The sequence below is a fragment of the Pristiophorus japonicus genome, chromosome 3 (genome assembly GCF_044704955.1).
Source record: "Pristiophorus japonicus isolate sPriJap1 chromosome 3, sPriJap1.hap1, whole genome shotgun sequence".
NCBI classification, from domain to species: domain Eukaryota; kingdom Metazoa; phylum Chordata; class Chondrichthyes; family Pristiophoridae; genus Pristiophorus; species Pristiophorus japonicus.
In genome coordinates, this window is record NC_091979.1 from 67,425,627 (window position 1) to 67,438,014 (window position 12,388).

Sequence of the window (12,388 nt, forward strand, 5' to 3'; positions counted from 1 at the left end):
CACATTTATCCACATTATACTTCATCTGCCATGCATTTGCCCACTCACCTAACCTATCCAAGTCGCTCTGCAGCCTCATAGCATCCTCCTTGCAGCTCACACTGCCACCCAACTTAGTGTCATCCGCAAATTTGGAGATGCTACATTTAATCCCCTCGTCTAAATCATTAATGTACAGTGTAAACGGCTGGGGCCCCAGCACAGAACCCTGCGGTACCCCACTAGTCACTGCCTGCCATTCTGAAAAGTACCCATTTACTCCTACTCTTTGCTTCCTGTCTGACAACCAGTTCTCAATCCATGTCAGCACACTACCCCCAATCCCATTTGCTTTAACTTTGCACATTAATCTCCTGTGTGGGACCTTGTCGAAAGCCTTCTGAAAGTCCAAATATACCACATCAACTGGTTCTCCTTTGTCCACTTTATTGGAAACATCCTCAAAAAATTCCAGAAGATTTGTCAAGCATGATCTCCCTTTCACAAATCCATGCTGACTTGGACCTATCATGTCACCATTTTCCAAATGCGCTGCTATGACATCCTTAATAATTGATTCCATCATTTTACCCACTACTGAGGTCAGGCTGACTGGTCTATAATTCCCTGCTTTCTCTCTCCCTCCTTTTTTAAAAAGTGGGGTTACATTGGCTACCCTCCACTCGATAGGAACTGATCCAGAGTCAATGGAATGTTGGAAAATGACTGTCAATGCATCCGCTATTTCCAAGGCCAGCTCCTTAAGTACTCTGGGATGCAGTCCATCAGGCCCTGGGGATTTATTGGCCTTCAATCCCATCAATTTCCCCAACACAATTTCCCGACTAATAAGGATTTCCCTCAGTTCCTCCTCCTTACTAGACCCTCCGAACCCTTTTATATCCAGAAGTTTGTTTGTGTCCTCCTCAGTGAATACCGAACCAAAGTACTTGTTCAATTGGTCCGCCATTTCTTTGTTCCCCATTATGACTTCCCCTGATTCTGACTGCAGGGGACCTACGTTTGTCTTTACTAACCTTTTTCTCTTTACACATCTATAGAAACTTTTGCAATCCGTCTTAATGTTCCCTGCAAGCTTCTTCTCGTACTCCATTTTCCCTGCGCTAATCAAACCCTTTGTCCTCCTCTGCTGAGTTCTAAATTTCTCCCAGTCCCCGGGTTCGCTGCTATTTCTGACCAATTTGTATGCCGATTCCTTGGCTTTAATGCTATCCCTGATTTCGCTTGATAGCCACGGTTGAGCCACCTTCCCTTTTTTATTTTTACGCCAGACAGGAATGTACAATTGTTGTAATTCATCCATGCGGTCTCTAAATGTCTGCCATTGCCCATCCACAGTCAACCCTTTAAGTATCATTCGCCAATCTATCCTAGCCAATTCACTCCTCATACCTTCAAAGTTACCCTTCTTTAAGTTCTGGACCATGGTCTCTGAATTAACTGTTTCATTCTCCATCCTAATGCAGAATTCCACCATATTATGGTCACTCTTCCCCAAGGGGCCTCGCACAACGAGATTGCTAATTAATCCTCTCTCATTACACAACACCCAGTCTAAGATGGCCTCCCCCCTACTTGGTTCCTCGACATATTGGTCTAAAAAACCATCCCTTATGCACTCCAGGAAATCCTCCTCCACCGTATTGCTTCCAGTTTGGCTGGCCCAATCTATGTGCATATTAAAGTCACCCATTATAACTGCTGCACCTTTATTGCACGCACCCCTAATTTCATGTTTGATGCCCTCCCCAACATCACTACTACTGTTTGGAGGTCTGTACACAACTCCCACTAACGTTTTTTGCCCTTTGGTATTCTGCAGCTCTACCCAGATAGATTCCACATCATCCAAGCTAATGTCCTTCCGAACTATTGCCTTAATTTGCTCCTTAACCAGCAATGCTACCCCACCTCCTTTTCCTTTTATTCTATCTTTCCTGAATGTTGAATACCCCTGGATGTTGAGTTCCCAGCCCTGATCATCCTGGAGCCACATCTCCGTAATCCCAATCACATCATATTTGTTAACATCTATTTGCACAGTTAATTCATCCACCTTATTGCGGATACTCCTTGCATTAAGACACAAAGCCTTCAGGCTTGTTTTTTTAACACCCTTTGTCCTTTTAGAATTTTGCTGTACAGTGGCCCTTTTTGTTCTTTGCCTTGGGTTTCTCTGCCCTCCACTTTTCCTCATCTCCTTTCTGTCTTTTGCTTTTGCCTCCTTTTTGTTTCCCTCTGTCTCCCTGCATTGGTTCCCATCCCCCTGCCATATTAGTTTAAATCCTCCCCAACAGCACTAGCAAACACTCCCCCTAGGACATTGGTTCCGGTCCTGCCCAGGTGCAGACCGTCCGGTTTGTACTGGTCCCACCTCCCCCAGAACCGGTTCCAATGCCCCAGGAATTTGAATCCCTCCCTGCTGCACCACTGCTCAAGCCACGTATTCATCTGCGCTATCCTGCGATTCCTACTCTGACTATCACGTGGCACTGGTAGCAATCCCGAGATTACTACTTTTGAGGTCCTACTTTTTAATTTAGCTCCTAGCTCCTTAAATTCTTTTCGTAGGACCTCATCCCTTTTTTTACCTATGTCGTTGGTACCAATGTGCACCACGACAACTGGCTGTTCTCCCTCCCTTTTTAGAATGTCCTGCACCCGCTCCGAGACATCCTTGACCCTTGCACCAGGGAGGCAACATACCATCCTGGAGTCTCGGTTGCGGCCGCAGAAACGCCTATCTATTCCCCTCACCATTGAATCCCCAATCACTATTGCTCTCCCACTCTTTTTCCTGCCGTCCTGTGCAGCAGAGCCAGCCACGGTGCCATGAACTTGGCTGCTGCTGCCCTCCCCTGATGAGTCATCCCCCTCAACAGTACCCAAAGCAGTGTATCTGTTTTGCAGGGGGATGACCACATGGGACTCCTGCACTACCTTCCTTGCACTGCTCTTCCTGTTGGTCTTCCATTCCCTATCTGGCTGTGGACCCTTTCCCTGCGGTACGACCAACTCGCTACACGTGATACTCACGTCATTTTCAGCATCGTGGATGCTCCAGAGTGAATCCACCCTCAGCTCCAACTCCGCAACGCGGACCGTCAGGAGCTTGAGGTGGATACACTTCCTGCAGATATCGTCGTCAGGGACACTGTTGTCGTCCCTGAGTTCCCACATGGTACAGGAGGAGCATAACACCCGACCGAGCTCTCCTGCCATGACTTAACCCTTAGATACACTTAAATTGGCAACAACAATGTTAAAAGTTACTCACTGATATAGAAGAGAAAAAATAAAAACTACTCACCAATCACCAGCCAATCACTTACCCTCTTGGCTGTGACGTCACCTTTTGATTTCTTTCTACTTCTTTTTTGCCTTCTCCCTGTAGCTGCACAAGTCACGCCTTTTATAGGCCTCTCCACGCACCTCCTCGACGCTGCTCCCGACTGCCGCCGACGCTGGGCCCCGGACTCCCTGCTGTGCCCTGATCTTATTGAATGACGGAGCAGGCTCGAGGGGCTGTATGGCCTACTCCTATTTCTTATGTTCTTATGTTCTTATCTTCACCGTCTGCCCTGAAACGCCTTCTGGGCCTTTCTTTTATTCTATTTTTAGGGGTAGGCCTGGTGTAGGATATTGGCAGGACCATTTAACCTATGATATGTTGGGTTGTTTGACTCAACTCTGGGGTGAAACCCTCCTCTTTACATCCTCCTATGCTTGGAGTCAGACATGCCATTCTTGGCCTTCAGATGTTTTGTGGCTGCCTGTTATCAGTTATTTATGTTCACGCTGTTCAAGTAGTTTTAGCTATTGTACCATGGAATGAATCCTTTAATTCTAACACCAGTCTGATGAGGCTTTTTGTGTCTCAAGTTATTTCTTCCAATCCACGATTTCTTACACTGCCACCCCGCCACCCCCCCCCACCCCTCCCCCGAGGCTTTTTCCAAAGGGAGCCGGTTGAGGCCGCAGCTGCCACAATATCAAGTGTGTGTGCGCAGTTCCGGTGGGGCGAGGATTCCTTAATTCTGAATGAACGGATCATGTGGGGGTGGGCTCTGTCTGTGCTAGTTTGCCAAGGGCATCTTCCTTCCTTCAAATACACAAATTGAAGTGGTATCTTACATTGAAATGGGATACTTTATACTTGAATTGAATGTGCAAATATCTTATTAGAATATCTTGATTTGTAGGTTCGAAACGCTAAAAATATATTTGTTCAAGTATATTAACTTGTTGCGGTACAAACAGATTGGCGTGCACTAAAATAGTACCAATAGACACATTTCCATTGTAAGTATCATGCTTAATACTCCGTTTAATGACTTAGATTTATCAGTAACACCGTAATCTAAAAGTTTAATTTGGAATAAGTTCAATACATCTATTCATAACAGTAGTGCAATCTAACCATATTTAGTGTAGTTGGTACATATGAATTAAGTTGCATCTCAGCTATAATTGCATGTAATTATAACACTACCAAATGGCTAAATTGTAGGATATGAGTAATGTGATAATCTATGGAGGTTCACCGATCAGTTGAAGATTATTTGCTAATTACATAATCCTCTTCATGGAATCATAGCAATTTACAACATGGAAGGTGGCCATTTTGGCCCATTGTGTCCGTGTCAGCCAACAAAGCTATCCAGCCTAATCCCACTTTCCAGTTCTTGGTACGTAGCCTTGTAGGTTACGGCACTTCAAGTGCATATCCAAGTACTTTTTAAATGTGGTGAGTGTTTCTGCCTCTAACACCCTTTCAGGCAGTGAGTTCCAGACCCCACCACCCTCTGGGTGAAAAAATTCCCCCTCAAATCCCCTCTAAACCTCCTACCAATTACTTTAAATCTATGCTCCCTGATTGTTGACCTCTCTGCTAAGGGAAATAAGTCCTTACTATCTACTCTATCTAGGCCCCTCATAATTTTATACACTGCAATAAGGTCTCCCCTCAGTCTCCTCTGTTCCAAAGAAAACAAACCCAGCTTATCCAATCTTTCCTCATAACTAAAATTCTCCAGTCCAGGCAATATCCTCGTAATCTCCTCTGTACCCTCTCTAATGCAATCACATCTTTCCAGTAATGTAGTGACCAGAACTGCACTCAGTACTCTAGCTATGGCCGAACTAATGCTTTATACAGTTCAAGCATAACCTCCTTGTTCTTGTATTCTATGCCTCGGCTAATAAAGGCAAGTATTCCGTATGCCTTCTTAACCACCTTATTTACCTGGCCTGCTATCTTCAGGGATCTGTGGACCTGCACTCCAAGGTTCCTTTGTTCCTCTACACTTCTCAGTGTCCTACCATTTAATGTATTCCCTTGCCTTGTTAGCCCATCCAAATGCATTATCTCACACTTCTCAGGATTGAATTCCATTTGCCTCTATTCTGCCCACCTGACCAGTTCATTGATATGTTCCTGCAGTCTACAGCTTTCTTCTTTATTATCAACCACACAGCCGATTTTAATATCATCTGCAAACTTCTTAATCATACCCTCTATATTCAAGTCTATATCATTGATATATACCACAAAAAGCCAGGGTTCTAGTACTGAGCCCTGCAGACCCCCACTGGAAACAGCTTTCTAGTCACAAAAAAACCCATCAACCATTACCCTTTGCTTCCTGCCTCTGAGCCAATTTTAGAACTAACTTGCCACTTTGCTCACGATCCTATGGGCTCTTATTTAATCTTCACAAACTGTTACACTGCTCTACATGTTTGCCATTTTATTGTTGTGGATTATATCAGTATTATCACAAAAAAAGTACACGATTATAATACCAACTCCAGACAAGTCCAATATTTAAAAATTCCCGCAAGGCAAGATTTCCAGGCTCATGCTTTGGCACCAGCAGCAGGTGAGGCTGGCAGCAGGCTCCAGGCTCGGCAACGTGGTTCGACAGGTCTCACTTCCGTATTCCTCGTATTGAGTGTGCGTGCGCAGTACCAAATGGGTGTGCATGCACAGAGGTAATCAAAAACGCCATGGAAATAATCACTCAGAACTACATTGGGACAAGGGGACATAAGTGTAAACATAGGAGTGATCGAAAGAGCTTGAATTTATATAGCACGTTGTAAGTCCTTGGGGCATTCTTAAGTATTTCACAGCCAATAAATTTACTTTGACTTCTGGTCACTGTTTTTAAGTTGGCAAATGTGGCAACCAATATGCATATATTAAAACAGTGAGTATTCATTGGCTGTAAAGTGCTTTTGGACGTCCTGAGATTGTGAAAGCTGCTATATAAATGCAAGTCTTTTACAGCAAGGTTCCACAAGTAGCAAATAAATGAATAATCAGGTGGTCATTGCGGGACGAATGGTGACTAAGAGAGCTCACCGGTCTTCTTGAAATAGTAGGAACTGTTATGTCCAGCTGAACAGCAGATAGGAATTCTGTTTAACATCTTATCCGAAGAGCAGCACTATCAACAATGCAGCACTTCCTCAGTACTGCACTGGAGTGTCAGCCTAGATTAAATACTCAAATTCTAGAGTGGGGCTTGAACCTACAACATTTTCAGGCAAGAGTACTGCCAACTGAGCCAAGCTGACACTACAATGTCCAGAAATTCTTCACAAAGAATGATCAAGGAATGACATTTTGAAATCAGTTGAAACCCCTGGAATCATGTAAGGAAAAGATAGATGCAAGAGTATATCGTCATTCTGGAAGAACTAAGATGGGCCAAATGACCTTCCTTATCCATATTTATCTTATCTTGTGAAAGGTTGTTCAATAACTAATCCTTCTCGTGATTATGGTCACGCATATATAATTGCTGTCCTTTTTTGATCAAAGTCTAAAGTCAACAACTCAAAAGTATGATAACTTATTAGAGAGCTCAATAATATGAAATCCCTGAAACCTTCCATGACCCAGGAGTGACTAAAAGTTTTGTTTTACAGTTGATTAAAGGTGTGCAGACTGATACAAGCAAGATCTGTCTAACAGCAATTTTGTTCCATGTACAGGTTTTCCCATTCATCACGGTATTTCACCATTTTTCCTTGTGTATCAAGTGTACAATTGTAGCCAACAAGATTTCTAATTTATTTTTGCTTGGGAGATGTTTGCAGATCAGCCACAGAGACTTTCATACACTCAGTAAAATTCTGGATTGATTTAATAGTTGCATTTTATTAACATCTAAATGCCAGTCACACATACTAGCAGTATATATCTATAGATGGTACACGTTACAGCATTCACATTCACGTGACAATAGAGGAGGGAAGCAGCACTATTAATTAAATAGGGACTAAAGTTGTAATTTCACAATGTGCAAAAGCTACAACTGGTGCAAAATACATCTTTACCTACAATATTTTCCAGGGCTAAAACAATTGCTAACTTATGATGGCTCATCATGACTGAACACAAAATTATGGGACATCAAAAGATTACACTGTCTCCAGAATTCATTGTTATAATTTGAGTTTTGTCCAATTATATTAAACTTCTGCATTCAAGTAGCCCGACTACAGTTTTCATAAATGGACCATATCGCCTAAAATCTGAAGTCTGTGACTTTCACTTTTCACCATGTCGCCCTAACAATTAACTCCGTTCGTGGTAAATTGCTTACCGGAAGTTGTATTGGGTTCCTATTATGTATTCAGTCTCTTCAAAAAGGGAAAATGTGCACACTAACAAAAGACAGAAAGAAAGACTTGGATTTATATAGTGCCTTTCACGACCACCAGATCTCTCAAAGCGCTTTACAGGTAATGGAGTACTTTTGAAGTGTAGTCACTGTTATAATTGTCTAAACTAGTTTTGTAAAGACTAAAATAGTTAATCAAATTTGTTTGCAAATAAATTCCACAAAGAAACATAAAAATGCTCGATAGGATACGTAATGCAAATAGGATTTTAAAATAGCCAGGTACTTCTATAGATTTGTTTATAGTTTTTTAGGATGAAACAGTCATTTAGCATTAACCGATTAGCATTCTTTTGTCCATTGGGAAAGAGAACGCGGTCTAAACCTGTGTCCTTTAGGTAGAGTGTTGAACATGGAATGCAAAACCCAGATACTCTTGGAGTTCTATCCTTATGAACTGACACCAACAACCGTTACAGAGAGATGCTACAGTTTTATGCTATTAATTCCTTTGAATACAAGACTGCCAATCCATTGTGATCAAAGCAACATATGATAGTATTGCACATTCTTGTATTTATTTTTCAAATATATACATTATGAATAAGGGGAGAGATAGTGAAATGTTAGAACTAACTAATATGTGTTTACAATCATTTGTACTCTGAGGGATCTTCAAGAAGACCCCATGAATGTTAATGAAAGGTAAACATACTTTGAACACATTTTCAGTGTTTACAGCGTAAGCACCACAATACTTGTTTACAACCTTAGTTCACAATGATTAAAAGTACACAATCTAATAAACACATAGAACAAATGAAATTTAAGAGGGTAATTTACTGTGATTTAACCATTTTAGATTCTTAACGCAAGTGAAATCCAGATTGTGAAAAAATAGGGATATTCCTGTATTTTATTTCATACAGATTTGAAATATCTGCAGTTAAAACGTAAGAGGTCTACCCTTGCCCATTTTCAACATGAATACCTGGAAACAAGCTGACAATGGGACCAGACCAGGTTAAAATAGTCAGGAATTAAATTGTACATGGTCAAGACTTTACCGGGTACTTAGAAACCAGATGACATGAGTTCATGCAATAATCCTACCATTGCGCCTTTAATCATGAATTGACAACTCTGATTTCAAGGCCCTTGATCTTGTGAAAATTTCTGCATGATAAAGTGGAAACTAATGTAAAATCCTTCAGAATTCAATCCAGGTTCATCATTGTTATTTTTGTTTACAGGAGGAAGATTGTCTATTGTTTTGAACATTAACGACATGATTTCTACAGAGGTTATGTTCCAGGCAGTTCAGCAAGTTATCAATGAGGTGAATTGTCAAACTTTAAAGCTTACTGTCTTACTAGCTGCATCTACAAAAAACTATCTATATTACCATCCATTTATTAATGCCTTTCTGTTCACAATGAATAATAGTGGACTTGAAATTACAGTGTGAAGATTAGAACAAGAATGCTAATTTTGACATGGTATCATTTCAAGACCAATATTGAAAGAAAGCACAAAACATAGCAGCAACATGCATCATCATCATAGGCAGTCCCTCGAATCGAGGATGACTTGCTTCCACGTCAAAAAGTTCACAGGTGTTTCAATGATGGACCTAAATTTCCAAGTCCGAACTAAATCTTGAAGGGTGGAAGATGCCTCCGCTTGGATTTTTTTAACATGTGGTGGCCGTTGCACATCAGCCACCACATGGGCTTGACAGAGCTAGGTCTTGGTCCAGTGGCAAGGATTAACCAAGACGACTGGAGACCAGCTCTGCTGCACGGACCTAGTGCGCACACATATCCCAGTGTGGGCTGGCCCATGCTGCCCCTGGGCCCTCGCCTCTGCTGGGCCCCGAACTCTCACCTCTCCTGGGCCCCGATCACGTCCCTCTACAATCTCTCGCCGCAACTTCACCCTGACCTCGCCGCTCCTTCAGTACCGGCCCAAGCTCCAATCACCGACCTGGATCTTGGTGACGTCACTCTCACTGCCGTTGCTCTCCTGCTCCAGCACGTGCTGCTCCTGAGAGTGGTATGCCGCCAGGCTGCTGCTTCCGCTCCCCGGCCTGCTCCGATGGTGCTCGCGGGCCGGGGGCTGCTCAGACTGCTGGGCTAAGCCGCCACGATGCACCTTCTGCTCCCCGGCCTGCTCCGATGGTGCTCACAGGCTGGGGGCCGCTCAGACTGCTGGGCCAGGCCATCATGCTGCTCCCTGTGTGCACTGTAAAGGGCCGTTGAATTTTTCCAAGGACTTGGCGGCATCTGATAATGTCAGGATAGTATTGCCCTCGCTCGTCCTCATCTTCTGACACACAACATGCACATTCTTTGTTGATGAATGGAAAGGAGACAAGAACTAAGGTAGCTATTTGTATCATGATTATATCATTAAACACTAGTGACATGCCATTTTCGCAACACAATAATGTTTTCACAATTTATGATATCACATTTTGTGTACACCTACAGTGAAGATAATACAGGTTGAACCTCCCTTATCCAGAACTCCCTTATCCGGAACCACCCCTAGTCCAGAACCATTCCCGGCCACCAGGTGGCGCATGCGCAGAACTAGGCATGAACAAATTGAAGTCCTTCATCGCTGCCGATTCCCACAATCGCTGGCCTGACCCCACGATCCACCCCTCCCCCCCATTTCTCTCTGCCGCACTCCCAGCCCCAAGCCAGCCAGCTCCAATATCCCCTTGCTCAGTACCTGTACCATGCAATTTACCGCGACCACCCCTTGTCCGGAAACATTCCTTATCCAGAACAGGCCAGGGAGGTTCAACCTGTATAAACAAAATCATCTTTTAATTAATCCAGAAGTTCTGAATGTGTGCAACATAATTTTCAGCAGAATCTTGTCTTGAAAAAGAAAGAACTTGCATTTATATAATGCCTTTCACAACCATCTGTTGTAGGGAAATTGCTCGAGTCTATAATTAAGGATAGGGTGATAGAACACCTCGGAAATTTTCAGTTGATCAGAGAGAGCCAGCATGAACTTGTGAAAGGTAGGCCATGCCTGACAAACCTGATTGAATTTTTTGAGGAGGTGACTAAAGTAGTGGACAGGGGAATGTCTATGGATCTTATTTATATGGACGTCCAGAAGGCATTTGACAGTTAACTAAGGTAGAAGCCCACGGAATTGAGGGCAAATGATTGACCTAGTTAGGAAATTGGCTGAGCAGCAGGAAACAGGCAGTAATGGGTAAGTACTCAAATTGGCAGGACGTGACTAGTGGTGTCCCACGGGGATCTGTTTTGAGCCTCAACTATTCACAGTATTTATTAATGACATAGATGATGGCATAGAAAGTAATATATCCAAATTTGCCGATGACACAAAGATAGGTGGCATTATAGGCAGCGTAGATGAAAGCATAAAATTACAAAGGGATAGCGACAGTGAATGGGCAAAACTGTGGCAAATGGATTTCAATGTAGGCAAATGTGAGGTCATCCACTTTGGACCTAAAAAGGATAGAACAGGATACTTTTTAAATGGTTAAAAGCTAAAAACAATGGATCTCGAAAGAGACTTGGGGGTCCAGGAACATAGATTATTAAAATGTCAACAACAGGTACAGAAAATAATTTAAAAGCTAATGGAATGCTGGCCTTTATATCTAGAGGAATAGAATTCAAGGGAGTAGAGATTATGTTGCAGCTATACAAAACACTGGTTAGACCACACTTCAAAAAAATTCATTCGTGGGATTCATATGGGTGTCGTTGGCAAGGCCGGCATTTATTGCCCATCCCTAATTGCTCTTGAGAAGGAGGTGCTGAACTGCCTTCCTGAACTGCCGCAGTCTGTGTGGTGAAGGTACTCCCACAGTGACTTTGCCGTAGCGGTTTGATACAACTGAGTGGCTTCCTTGGCCATTTCAGAGGGCAGTTAAGAGTCAACCACATTGCTGTGGGTCACATGTAGGCCAGGCCAAGGAAGGATGGCAGATTTCCTTTCCTAAAGGACATTATTGAACCAGATGGGTTTTTACAACAATCCAGTAATTTCATATTCACCATTACTGATACTAGCTTTTTTATATTCCAGATTTATTTAATTAACTGAACTTAAATTTCTACAGTTGCCATGGTGGAATTTGAACTCATGTCTCCAGATTGTTCGTTCAGGGGTCCAGAAATATAACCACCATGCTACCTTTCCCAGTTAAGCTGCACTCCTGGAGTACTGAGAGCAGTTCTGGGCACCACACCTTAGGAAGGATATATTGCCTTGGAAGAAGTGCAGCATAGGTTTACCAGAATGATACCCAGACTTCAAGGGTTAAGTTACGAGGAGAGATTACACAAATTAGGGTTGTATTCCCTAGAATTTAGATGGTTAAGGGGTGATCTTGTCGAAATTTTTGAGATATTAAGGGGAATAGATAGGATCGATAGAGAGAAACTATTTCCGCTGGTTGGGGATTCCTGGACTCCAGGCATAGTCTAAAAATTAGAGTCAGGCCTTTCAGGAGTGATATTAGGAAACTCTTCGACACACAAAGGGTGGTAGAGATTTGGAACTCTCTTCCGCAAACAGCAATTGATGCCAGATAAATTGTTAATTTTAAATTCGAGAATGATAGCTTTCTGTTAACTAAAAGTATTTAGGGATATGGGCCAAAGGTATATGGAGTTAAGTTGCAGATCCGCCATGATCTCACTGAATGGTGGAACAAGTTCGAGGAGCTCAATGGTCTACCCCTGTTCCTA

At 42.7% G+C, this 12,388-nt stretch overlaps 1 protein-coding gene across 1 annotated transcript in view; it reads left to right on the forward strand.

Annotated features, from left to right (window-relative positions):
- The window catches only part of LOC139253950 (lactase/phlorizin hydrolase-like), a 118,221-nt gene that overhangs the window by 9,459 nt on the left and 96,374 nt on the right, over positions 1 to 12,388 (forward strand). The window contains exon 2 of the mRNA XM_070873607.1: positions 8,888 to 8,973. Within this exon, the coding sequence (XP_070729708.1) occupies positions 8,888 to 8,973 (86 nt within the window). The remainder of the gene's footprint in view (positions 1 to 8,887; positions 8,974 to 12,388) is intronic.